This window comes from Cnephaeus nilssonii (genome assembly GCF_951640355.1).
Source record: "Cnephaeus nilssonii genome assembly, chromosome: 7".
In the NCBI taxonomy this organism is placed as follows: domain Eukaryota; kingdom Metazoa; phylum Chordata; class Mammalia; order Chiroptera; family Vespertilionidae; genus Cnephaeus; species Cnephaeus nilssonii.
Window position 1 is genome coordinate 96,421,380 of NC_137078.1, and position 13,633 is coordinate 96,435,012.

General features: G+C 41.5%; 1 protein-coding gene across 5 annotated transcripts in view; it reads right to left on the reverse strand.

Moving 5' to 3' along the window:
- Positions 1 to 13,633, reverse strand: part of VPS13D (vacuolar protein sorting 13 homolog D) — a 224,219-nt gene that overhangs the window by 114,806 nt on the left and 95,780 nt on the right. For all 5 annotated transcript variants that reach the window (XM_079777542.1, XM_079777539.1, XM_079777543.1 and 2 more), the window contains 8 exons: positions 12,733 to 12,883; positions 12,425 to 12,635; positions 11,494 to 11,741; positions 9,826 to 10,017; positions 9,387 to 9,513; positions 7,695 to 7,837; positions 3,550 to 3,680; positions 3,157 to 3,332 (listed from right to left, as the gene is read on the reverse strand). In XM_079777542.1, coding sequence (XP_079633668.1) covers positions 3,157 to 3,332; positions 3,550 to 3,680; positions 7,695 to 7,837; positions 9,387 to 9,513; positions 9,826 to 10,017; positions 11,494 to 11,741; positions 12,425 to 12,635; positions 12,733 to 12,883 — 1,379 coding nt within the window. The remainder of the gene's footprint in view (positions 1 to 3,156; positions 3,333 to 3,549; positions 3,681 to 7,694; positions 7,838 to 9,386; positions 9,514 to 9,825; positions 10,018 to 11,493; positions 11,742 to 12,424; positions 12,636 to 12,732; positions 12,884 to 13,633) is intronic.

Below are 13,633 nucleotides of genomic sequence, written 5' to 3' on the forward strand. Positions count from 1 at the left end.
CCCCAACTACTCTTAGGAACACAGCCTGAAAACCACTATAGCAGATGTAATTAATTCTACTAAGGGTCATTGACAAAATGAAAGAAAATAGAGCGCGCGCTCTCTCTCCCTCTCCCTCCCTCCCTCCCCCCCTCCCTCCCTCCCTCTCTCTCTCTCTCTCTCTCTCTCTCTCTCTCTCTCTCTCTCTCTCTCTCCTGTGCCTTTCCTCTCTAGCTCATGCGCCTCCCTCCCCCATCTCTCTGTAGCACTCCAGCACCTTTCCCCACTCTCCCTCTCCTAAGATCCAAGGGCCCCTTCTTTTGCCTCTGTAACTTGTTTTCTGAGCCCACATAGCCCAGCTGGCTAACTTTTTCTAACTCTGACTTTCTAAATAAACTTCCACTTCTATGAGTGTGTGTGTGGGTGTGTGTGTGTGTGGGGGGGGGGGGAATGAAAGAAAATAAAACCTCAGATAATGCATTTTTTAAAAGTCAACTATAGGTACTGCTGTATATCATCTATTATTTTTCTGTTCCCTTACAATAGTGTTCTCAATGAAGAACTAGCCATAACTATAAAAGATTAAATTTTGCCTCTAAATGTGTTAAAATAGCACTGATTTCAGTGTCTTTAGCTTCAAAAGCATTTGATAAAAGAAACTGAAGAGGACACAAACGAATGGAAAGGCATCCATGGTCATGGATCGGAAGACTTAATATTGTTAAAAGATCAATGCTACCCAAAGTGATTTACAGATTTAATGCAATCCCTATCAAAATCCCAAGTTTCCCCCACCCCCCCAAAACAAAAACAAAATTCATCCTAAAATTCAGATGGAATCCCAAGAGACTCCAAATAGCCAAAATAATCTTGAAAAAGAACAAAGTTAGAGGTCTCACACTTCCTGATTTCAAAACTTATTATAAAGCTACTAATCAAAACAGTGTGATACTGGCATAAAGACAGACATATGGACGAATGAGACAGAAAGCCTTGAAATAAATCCTCACATACAGAGTCAAATAATTTTGGACAATGGTGCCAAGACCATCCCATGGAGAGTCTTTTCAACAAATTTTGAGATAACGGGATAGCCAGAAACAAAAAAGTAGAGTTGAACTTTTACCTTACATCATCTATATATATGTATAAAGCTAATATGGAAAGTGTCCCCTCAGAAGTTCGACTGGGAGACTGGGAGTTCAATCACTCACTATGATGTGCACTGACCACGGGGGGGGGGGGGGGGGGGGGGGGGGGGAGGGGGAGCGCGAAGGGGGGCGGGGGGAGGCGGTGCGGAACGAAGGAAGGCCCCGGCCAGCAGCCAGAGAAGGGAGGCCTTGGCCGGAAGCTGGTAACCAGGAAAGGGAGGCCCCAGCTGGCAGCGAGAAGGACGCGATCAGCCCTGATTGCCGGCCAGGCCTAGAGACCCTACGCATGCACAAATTTCGTGCACCAGGCCTCTAGTGTACAAATATCAACTCAAAATGGATCAAAGACCTAAATAGGCTAAAATTATAAAGCACTCAGAAGAAAACACAGGGTAAAGCTTCATGACATTGGATTTGGCAATGATTTATTGGCTATAACACCAAAAGCTGCAGAACTCCTTCTGCAGAAAATAAAAGTTAAAATAGATAATTTGGACTACATCAAAATTAAAAACTTCTATACAAAACACAATCAACCGAGTAAAAAGGCACTGTAAGAAATGGGCAAAAATATATGCAAATCAGATATCTCAAAAGGGGGTTAATATCCAGAATATACAAAAGATTTCTGTAACTCAACAAAAAAACAACCCAATTCAAAAATGGGAAGTACAAATGGCCAGCAAGCACATGAAAAGAAGCTTAACATCACTAATCGTTAGGGAAATGTGAATCAAAACCAGTGAGATGTAACCTCACCCATCAGGTTGACTACTATCAAAAAAGTAGAAAATAACAAGTGCTAGCAAAGATGTGGAGAAATTGGAACCTCTGTGCACAGCTGGCTGAAATGTAAAATGGTGGAGCTGCTATAGAAAACACGATGGCAATTCCTCAAAGAAATAAAATTGGAATGACCACATAAAACAGTAATTCCACTTCTGGGTATAGACCCAAAAGAATCAAAAGCAGGGACTCAAAAGAGATATTTATACACCCATGTTCAGAGCAGCACTATTCACAACAGCCAAAAGGTAGAAGCACCCCAAGTTTCCTTCAACAAATCAATGGAGAAGCAAAATGTGCTATATCCATACAATGGAATATTATTCAGCTTAAAGAGGAAGGAAATTCTGACACATGCTGATGAACCTTGAGAACATTATGCTAAGTGAAATAAGCCAGTCACAAAAAGACAAATAGTGTATGCTTCCACTTATCTGAGATACCTAGAGTAGTCAAATTCAGAAAAAGCATGGCAGGGGCTGGAGAAGAGGGAAATGAGGAGTTGTTGTTTGATGGGTATAGAGTTTCAGTTTTGCAAGATAAATAGAGTTTGGAGATTGGTTGCACAACAATACGAATATACTTAACACTAGTGAACTTAAAAATTATTAAAGCGGTAAATTTTATGTACCTGAAGCCCACAAAACAATCTCGGGGTCTTTGTGTTATCTTTCTCATATGGTATGTGTATCTTACCACTATTTTTTTTAAAAACTTATAATACTTTTTAAAAAAGCATTTGATGAAAGCAGAAGGAAGGAAAAGAGTCATCCTGGGCTAGTTGAGGCTAAATTTGGTTGATTTTTCTTAACAAGGACCTGAATGTCACTGGATTTGGCAAAGAAGGGCAGATAATTACTGAAACAGCATCAAACGAGAGAAGATTTGGTAAAAACATTTATAATCAGTGTTAACGTCTACATGCAGAGTTTTCAGACGTGTACCCCTTCAACTTGACACCTGAGAGACCACAGCAGTTGCACAATGGTTAAAACTGCTGACATTCCCTTTAACTCAGTCCATCAAAAAGTTCATTCATACATACCTGGTCTTTGCTAGTTTTAAGAACTTTGTCTGAGCCAGAAACATGTGTGTCCATTTCATAAAGAGTAGTATTACTATTTACTACTTACTATTTATAGCTTTATAAATATTTAAAATTTATATGGTATTTATAGCTTACTATTTAATGCACCTCAAACAAAGCTACTTTTTGTCTAAATGTAGTCTCTGAACTTACCTCATATTGATGTGGAAAGAATTATTCTTGTTGACCTCAAAGCCTCCAGACCAAATACAATTGGGAACATCCATTAATCTGACACACAACAACTGATCATAGTCATTCCGAGGCCAATGGAACACCACACTGGAACCAGGAAGGGTAGAAATGTAACCTTCGGGATTGGCTGTTCCCTAAAACACACAGAATCACTGGCTTTGGTCAGCAAGTCAAGACAGTAAATGTTTACTAAGTACCTTCTCTGAGCCTGGCCCTCTGCCAAAAGCTATTTAGGGCAGGAAATGGTTACTCACATCACAGAACTTACAGCGTTGAAGGGGAGATAAGCCATGACATTAAAACTCCCTGTGCTATTAAACACTAGTAATTCTTCAAAAGCAAACTGCTTACCTGTCCCCTGGCAAATTCCCTCTGTGCAAATGCAAGCTTGTGAGATGACTTATTATCTAACAGGTAACGGGGGGCAAAGATGACCATACAGGTGTCAATATATCGACCTCGGCCTTTCTTGACATCAATACCTACAAATAACAAAAACCACTGCCATGAATTAATCAGAAAAAAGATAATCCGTGGTCTGACAAAAGTAAATAGCCTTCACAATTACTTCGTTTCTCTAAGAAAACAATTATATCACCCAAAGAGGCTGTCAAGCCTTCCAAGAATGGAATGAAAACAGCAAGCACACTCAAAGTATTACTCTTTATTCCCACTTAGGCCTTAAAAAGTCTCAGTGGCAGTATCGATATCCCCATAATTCCTAGCTTCTTCATAAAGTGTGTATCATAATAATAGCAACTAAAAAACACAGGTGTTCAGTCATAGATACCTTTGGTTTCCATTTATGAAGCTGACTACATTTCTGCTCACATCTGGGACACAAAATTTCCACTAGAGAATTTGCCCCTTTTATAGGATACAGTAGAAATTTCAGATTACTTAATTGGATTCTGACTACCCTGAACTCAAAGGACTTTTCTCTAGTATTTTCTTTTAGCTCTCGGCCCAAGAATCCAGCTAAAACCAAATGCAAAATATTATAGGATTCATTCATTCATACAATACATGTTTTTAGCACCCACTATGTACAGGGAGAAAAAGGCAAACAAAACACATAGCATGGAAAGACAGTCATAATCAATCAGAAGGAAATCTCAAAACACCCAAAGAAAAGAAAAAATAAATAAACAGCACTGAATTAGCTTTAAAAATATGATCATTTTTTAAAATATGAAACTCAGTGGGATGAACTATTTGTTCATTCACACAATAAATATAGCAACTGGGCTGGACTCTGTTTCTACAAGGATAAAAATATTTGTAGTACAGATAATGAATACAATAATATTAATTGAACTCTTAATACAAGTTACACCCTCTACCAAAGGCTCCACATTTAATTCTCATAACAACCTTATGAGTTAGGTATTTTCATTCTTTCCATTTTACAGATGAGGAAACTAAGGCGTGGAAAGCGAGGTAACTTGCCCTAGGTCACACAGCCGCCTGCCTCAGGAGCCCTTGCTCACATCACGACAGGACATGTACACGGACCCTACTCAGCAGTCAACAAGAGAACCATAAAAAGGAAAGAGACCTTAGGATATGACAACTAGGTGTCCGGGATGTCCTAACATAATCCCAATGATAAAGATTCCAATCTGTTCACTCTGTAATTCATTCGTGCTGCCTTGAAGAATTGGGTGTGCCTTCAATGTAAGCCTTCAATATAAAACACTGAGCGAATCTCAAAAACAACCATCTCTGGAACTGTATTTAAGAAATGCTCGGGAACACTGGAGCAGCGAGGTATTCCCTATCATACTCATATTTCTGTAACACACAAAAAGCATTAATTGTCAGAAACTGACATTATCATAGCTAGCTGATCTCAACTAATATAAAGTCTGCCCACAAAAGATGTGTCTAATTTGACATTATGAAAAAAATCTACAGTACCGAGACTCAATTTTTGGAGGAAAAAAAAGTAGGCTTTTTGTTTCCCTTTTCATCTTAGATTGCTCTGGCAACCCCCCAGTAAATGAATAGCTGATAAGATAAAAATGTACAAAATCCTTCTTTTTGGAGGTACATGTGAGGCCTCCCTGAGCTTGGGACTGTGTTTTAAACTTTCCTGATAGGGAGCTAGTTATCTATTGAACTCTCCAAAAATATTCAAGTAAGAGATTCCACAAATTCCCTTGATATTACATGCCAAGATTTCATGAACCTTAAGAATTATAAAGTCCTATCTTAGCCCACCCCATCTATTGCTTTCTTTGGTATAAAAACAAAATTCAAATCATAGTCTTGTCCCTAAAAACATATGTAATAAGTTTTAATGAATGATCCCAACACAGCAATTTTCAAATAGTGTGCCACAGAATTTCTAAAACATGCAACACCTGACTATTTAGTCAGGGGCACAGACCCCTTTTCCCTTAGATTGTCAAATAAAAAAATGACAACAGTCAACACAACAGCCATCCGGTGTGAATGCCCTGTCTTAAACCATAAATATATAGGTCATATAATAGAGTTGTATCTTACTGGTCACACCGCATAATAAGGTTGCATCTCATTGGTTAATTCTTGGAACCAGAAATCTTTATATACAAGTATAGGCACCTGATTTTTTTTTAAGTCACTTTGGAGCAAAAAGGGTGGGCAATTACTTTTTCTTTCTCTTCTTTTTTGTACATCAATCAAAACTGTATCTTTGTTTTTTACTGGCAAAAAATATATATTTTGGTGTGCGACAGAATTTTAGTAATTAGTTTGTGTGCCAAGCAATGCAGAAGGTTGAAAATCACTGTCCTAGCATATAAGTTTACACATGCACTCAATGCATAGCTCTGATTGGCCAGCTCAATCTGCCTCCCTGAAAGAATTCTGGGATTCCTTAGCGCCAGCTGCTAAGAGCTCCATCACCCCATCCCGCAATTTGTTCCAACTACAGTTTCTAGCCAACCTGCAGTAGCTTACTTTGGAAAGTGTATCAAGGACAAGATACCCCAAAAGAAAACCAAACACAGCATGAAACAGCCTTTGCCCGTTCAAGGGGCGGAGTGAACAATGTGAACAAAAGTAAAGAAAATGATCCTCAGCTGGAGGATCAAATTAAAGTTTATTTCTTCTGTTAAAAATCTTAATGCCAACTTTAAAGGAGGCAGCCCCAGGACAAGGGAGAATGCTCACAAATTCAGGTTTAAACAACACGGAAAGCAAACTATACTTGGAGGAGACTCTATTACTAATAAAAACTCAAACACTTAAGTCCTTGAGTCTGCGTGGGCCCCAGGGCAAATTGCTAAATGACACCACCTCAGGCTCTCCTTCTACAACATGACTATTTCTGCCCTGTCCGATATGCAGCCACTAGGCATATGTGGCTATTTAAATCCATTAACACTCAATAAAATGAAAAACTCAATTCCTTGGTCACACTGGCCACATTTCTTAGTAACGTGCTCCCAAGTGTTCGGCAGCCACGCGTGGCTAGTGCTACCACAATGGACAGGGCAAACCAGAACATTTCCCTCATTGCTGAGAGCTCAACGGACAGCACAGTCCTAGATGGTTTTCCAACGTTCGACATTGAGTGGTGCTTGGATCCTTGGAAATTATACACTAAAGCCGTGGTCGGCAAACCGGCTCGCGAGCCACATGCGGTTCTTTGGCCCCTTGAGTGTGGCTCTTCCACAAAATACCACGGCCTGGGTGAGTCTATTTTGAAGAAGTGGCGTTAGAAGAAGTTTAAGTTTAAAAAAATTTGGCTCTCAAAAGAAATTTCAATCGTTGTACTGTTGATATTTGGCTCTGTTGACTAATGAGTTTGCCGACCACTGCACTAAAGGAAGGACACACAGCTAACATCTTAAACTTGAAGCGTTATTTAAATAATCAAATTTATCTTAACTCCGCAGAAAACCTTTTGAGAATTCCAGGTGGCTCTGAGGTTTATAGGTACAGTATGCTCCCCTCATCAACCTCTACCTCTGTAAGCGAAGCTTGTTTAGTGGGCTTCTAATTACTATAATCACCAAGTGCATTTTATTGCATTTTCTGCTTCAAATGTGCACACTGCAATCATAATCCCACTTCTGACCCAGACTTCCCCTTTGCATCTGGGCAAGTCACTTAACCTCTCTGCTTCAGTTTCAAGGAGAACAATGCTTCTTACCCTCTTAGGGTTTGCAAGTTTTAATGAATGCGTGGGAAATGCCTGGAGGATGAAAAAAGCATTCTAAGTGTTCCTATTATCCCCATGAAAAACAAGGATTTAAGCCAAACTGATACTTTAAGTTAAACAGAGCCGCAGACCTCAAAGGGGGCAGTGTTTAGGTAGCTCCTTAGATCCCTAGAATAGATCTGTGCTGACAGCCATCAAGCATTCAGAGCAAAGATACCTAACCCAATGCCAAATGAGAAAGTCAGCACGTGCGGCCAAGCCAGAAATGCATGGCCGGCTGATGGTCCCAGCCTGAGCTCACGGGCCAAGGGTCGGAGTCTCCCGCTGCCCCACAGTAACCCACCAATGTTATAGATCAGCCCCGGGCGGTTTCCGTGCTGGATGACTTTCAAAGCTCGGACACCACTACCACCATCCAGTGAGAAGCCCTGACACCAGCCCGGCATGCCTTCAGGATGAATCCCCCTTCCGATTCTCATCGTGCAGCTGTGGGGCAGAAAAGCAAAGGTTGATACATTCATCCATAAGCAAGTCTCGTCCACCTGTTCTAGTCAGGAAACAGTGCTATAGCTAACACCCAAAATTAGCACTCTAATGTTGCCTCTTCCTCACTCATGTAATTCCCAAACATAGCGAGGCAATTACTGGCGGTTAACCCCCTATCTTACAGGCAGCCACAGTACAACAATGTGTAAAGTGTATGGACGTCTTCAACTGAACACTTTAAGAAAAAAACATTAGGATTCTACAAGCATAAGACACACAGAAAATGCTACAATATCTATTATTCCTCTGAAAAACTGATACTTTCCTGACTCAGGTGTTTCAAAGGTTCATGAAATACCCTGAACATATAAGGAAAGTGTGCCCACGATTCTGAACATCCAAGGCAAGCATGTGCAGAAGATGTGGCTAATGGTACATTCCCTCCATGGTCTGGTACTATTACAACAGCAAAGCCCTGTTCAGTTGGCCAGTATCTTATCATGGGCCCTGGAACCATCATTCCTGAATGTGTGTTCCAGTTCTGCCACTAACAAGCAACATAACCTTGGGCAGGTAACTGTCTCTCTTGGAGCCTGTTTCCTCATCTTAAAATAAAACAGTATTTCCTGCTCTGCCTAATCCACTGGGACGCTGGGAGAATCCAATGAGATGGTCTATATGGAAATGCTTTGGGAACTACTAATTCCCTGGATAAAATAAACTGTTACAAATGTCAGGAAGAGTGAGACTGGCTAGGTGACACTGCCAAGCGTCTGTATAACCACCATGTGCAGACCCCAGTCAGTCCTCTCCTGACTCCAGCAACAACCTAGACTCCAGCCCTCCCTGGAAGACGCATCTGCACACACTGGCATGTGGTGCTCCCTAAACCTTCCTCTTAAGCTTGTAGCAAGCATACTTCTGCAGATACCAGGGTATGGCATTTTATGCCCATTTGGATTACTTCTACAAATTAAGACTCCTGTAAAAGGCAGAATGTTAAAACCAAGAACAAAAGTGAATTAATGCTCATACCATACATTAGAAGGACATGTCTTCTAATCCTCACAATTGTTGCTTTTCCCTGCCTTTAAACGTGCAAGGAGTGCTTGAGATCTTAAATGGCACCTTACACAAAATGACCTGGCTTGGATTAATGGGGCAGAGGCTTTACCAGAGGTCCAGTCACCCCCACACACACCCCCATGCCAACTCCTCTGCCTGTGCTGAGCTGACAGCAGAAGGGAGCCATGCAGAGCACAGAGCATGTGGGTTTCTCTTCATTGGTGGAGTTATGAATAGAACTACTTCAACACACGTAAAATAAAACTAGCTTTCATTATAAACCAACCAAATGGTTTATTTTCACTATCAAGTAACACAGAAATTAGATCCGAAAGAATCCCATTAGGTCATGGTCCTGCTCCCCTGCCAAGTCAGGATTGTTATCTACAGTACAATTCTACTTACACGGATACACTCTAGCCTGTGCTAATTTTTTCCCTTCCCTAGGAACTTATTTCCCCTTCCCATAAATAACTATACTCACAGGTTTGGCTGCTCTTTGTCAGCATAGCAGAATAGGAGGGGGCTCAGGCTCCGGGCCAGCTCATGCTCCTCGAACTGGCCTGCAGCATCTGTCTTTGCGTTGTCCTGTCTGAAGATCAGTGGTAACCCTTTAGGAAGGAGGGGAAAAGTATACATCAGTCCCACCCAGACTCTCCAAGACAGACGTAAATGGTAAAATTAAAATTTTTAAAAACAATCAAGGGGGAAAAGAGTGAAAATTGGATTTATTTAGTGGGCTCATTTTATTGTCTAAGAGGACAGTTCTGACCATGATTGAGCACTAATTATGGAAGCAGGAAAGTTCCAGCAGCCCAGACTGTTGAAGGAGTTGCTCTATTGGCTCCATTTAGTCAGCTGAGCAAAAAACCTGAATTCCCATGGCCAAAGCCAAAGACCCACTGAGCGGCCTCTATACATACCTGTTTTGTTAATCAACCAATACGGAGCAGAAATGAAGATCTTTAGGGAGCCTTCTGCTCGACATACAATCCGGATGGTGAGGTTCAGCTGCCGCCGGTTGGTGTCATAGAGACGCATTCTTACCATATAGTTTTGGGTTCCAGGTGGAATGAGCAATTCTTTACAGAGTGGAAAATTCTCCAGTGATACCCCTAAAGGAGATATAAGCTATTGTCTTTATAAGCTCTCACTTTAGTTTGTTAAAATACCCAGCAGTCAAACGAAATTGGATTCCTTTTGGAAAAATCAGTAACTGTCTCTTACTAGCAAAAAGATCTCATTAGAATGGCCATTTTCCTCTAGCCAGGGTGAGAATACCTTTGAAGCAAAGCAGATGGCCTGGAAGCCACACTAGGGAGTCTGCACTGCATAGTTAGAAAGATGAAAATACCAGAAAGCTATCAATAACAGCTATGAGTATTAGGAGCTTACTAGACATCAGGCCCTGTGCTGGGTGCCTAGACCACAATAAAGGCAAGGACAGGGTCAGAGTCAAGGTTTCTGCAGCCGAATGCCTGGCCTCAGGTCCCAGCGTGGCCTTCCCAGCTGCATGGTGCAGGGTGAGCGATTTACCCTCGCTGTGCCTCATCTGCCAAACGGGGATAACGACAGTATCTCCATCGCAGGGTTGCCGTGAAAGTGGTGGTCCATGGGGAGCAGACTGGGAAGATTGAGTGGTGGTGTGCACAGAGTGGTGGTGGGTGGGAGGACGTTTCCATTCCACCCAGGGGCTCAGAGACATCTGCTGAAGAAGTACTTAAATGTCAGAGCACAGACCTCTTTTCTTTAGAAGGACACCTAGCACTGTACTACTTTTGTGTTCCAAATGAAGCTCGTTGACGTGTAAGTTTATCGCTGTGGGACACAATTTCAATGAGTTTCAGGTTCCTATCTGTTTGGGGATGGCAGCTGTCTCTCTGCCCCAAACGTGCAGTTGTGAAGATCAAATGAGAAGATATACAAAACTTTAAAAAGATGAATATCTAAGGCATCATTTTTTCAGCATTTCTAGAACAGCATTAAAGAAACATACTTCCTGCCCAAACTCCAGAAGCTCCTCTTTGCTGTAAGTGCTACAAATAGGATGATGATTCTAATGATTCTCTACCTCGAGTTCATTCATCCCTAAAACTGAACGTATTTGATGCATTCAACATTCAATTTCTTCATCAGGAATGGGACAAATAACTATTGCTTAAGGATTACATGAGATCATGTGTGTGGAGCACCTGACATAATGCCTGGAGAACAGTGCATGCTTGGCAAATGTTTTTCCCTCTCCTGAAAAGAGAGGGAGAGACATATGATTTTCTCCTTTTATAGCTGGGAAAAGCCTGGTTTGAAAAGATGAAATGACTTCCTATAGTCATACATCAAGTGAGCAACATAAGAAAAAAGCCTCCATTGAGTGCATCCTCTGGAAATCTTTTGAATCTGTTCAATTATTTTCTTTTGATAATTTTCTAACTTAGAAGTTTGACACTTTTTAAACTACATAAATCCTTTAGCTGGTTTGCTGAGATAGTGTATAGGCTATAATTTCTCCAAAATATTTACCAAATAGTCACAAAATACTCACTGATATTTTCATGGAATTGCTACCAATGATAATTTGACTAAACACTTACCCAGTTCAATGTTCTGGGCCGTGTCAGCGGTGTGGAGAGCCACCTCTTTGCCAGGTTTCAGAGTCCCATTAATGGGCATTCCTTTAACGTAGAAGTCCAGTTCACAAGGGAGCAAGTTGCAGATTACCACAGTTGGCAGGAGATATATGGTGTGCCCCGGCTGCCTGAAAATCTGTTTTGCACTATCAGAAAATATGTTTGAGGGCATGTAATCTGGATAATTCTCTTTCTTTATGGCCACACAAAACCTATGAAGACAAAATGGTATAAAAACCAATGAAGAACTTGAACTTTTTCTCCTTAGCTGAGTCTGAGAAAGCATAGCATTAAAATGGTTCAATAATTCAGTAAGATACCTACAATTTAAGTCAGAATAAAATGTATAGATTTTAAATGTTCCGCTTTGTGGGTTTTTGACAATTATATACATCCTATAGCTACCACCCAAAACCAGTGATAGAATATTTCTCTCACTCCAGAACATTCCATCATATCCCTTTCCAATCAAAACCCTCTCCCCCATCAGATAAGCAACAATCTCTGATACTTGTATAGATTAGTTGTGCCTGTTCTTGAACTGCATAAAAAGGAAATGACAGCCCGTCCAGTGTGGCTCTGTGGTTAGTCCAGTGTGGCTCTGTGGTTAAACCTCGACCTATGAACCAGGAGGTCACAGTTCAATTACTGGTCAGGGCGTGAGCCTGAATTGCGGGCTCAATCGCCAATGGGATGCATGTAAGAGGCAGCTGATTAATGATTCTCTCTCATCACTGATGTTTCTATCTCTCTTTCCCTTTCTCTTCCTCTCTGAAATCAATAAAAGTATTTAAAAACAAAAAACTTTAAATAAGCACAACTGGATCATTGAGGGTCCTTAGAGAAAGAATAAAGAAAAAATACCCACAAATACACATTGCAGCGCCATGCATACCTGAAGAATCGGCTTTTCTCCGTGTCCATGGAATGGCACTCTCGTTTGCTGCTACTAACTTCTGTCGTCTTTACTACATTTGTCCAGTGGATAGGAGCCTTACAGAAAAATACGCCCAACCCTTTGGGCCGGGCCTGCAGCCGCCAAGAAGTGAGGTGTAAAGGCACAGCAAAGGAGTCCCCCGGCATGACAGCGGGAAGCACCACGGGCTCTGCCACAGAAATAAGCGTTAGCGTTCTCAGGGAGGGTCTTCCCCCCAAAGCTGACTTTCTCAGAGTAAACGGAGGACAGACTATGTCAAAACTTACTGTCCGGAGCTGATGGGCTGTCCAGTCTTAGTTCCATTGGTGTCTCAAGTCTGTTCTTCACAATGAGGGCAGACCGGACAGTGATCACTTTGCGAGCACTGCCTTCCATGGTCACGGCAAAGACCACCCGGACAGGTGGGAGTGCTGAGAACTGTGAAAGAGACATGGAAGTAAAAGAGCATAGCTGTGATTTTGAAAATACACAGAAAAATACAACCATACCAACCAGAATGCCTAAATCACAGCATCTTATTATTACGATAGTAAAATTAATCATTAAGCCCTTAGACCACTCAGTTTTAATAGGAATGATAGACTATAAATATGCACTCTTAAAAAAGAGCCAATTCTAAACATTTCTATAAAAATAGTTAATATATTCAGCCCAGCTGGTGTGGCTCAGTGGTTAAGTGTTGACCTATGAACCAGGAGGACACAGCTTGATTCCCTGTCAGGGCACATGCCCGGATTGCAGGCTCGATCCCCAGTGTGGGGTGTGCAGGAGGTAGCCGATCAATGATTCTCTCTCATCATTGATGTTCTATCTCTCTCTCCCTCTCCCTTCCGCTCTGAAATCAATAAAAATCTATTTTTAAAAAGTAGTTAATCTATTCAGAAGTGACATCACAAAGTGTGTCACAAAGAACAATCCATCTCAGGCCTCTGGACACATTATAAAGAACTTCACCTGAGATCGGTAACAACCCAGCAAACTCCCCACACTTGTGCTGGAAGTTAGCCTCTCGCACAGTGTCGCTGGGTCCCGGCACACCAGCCCTTACATGGAAACGGACCAAGACTTGCTGTCAGCTCTGCCGGCGACAAAGCAACGCAAAGTTCAGAAGCACTGAGGTAGGACTTCGTAAAACATTAAGTGATTTACCTTCTGCGGTATTTTCCT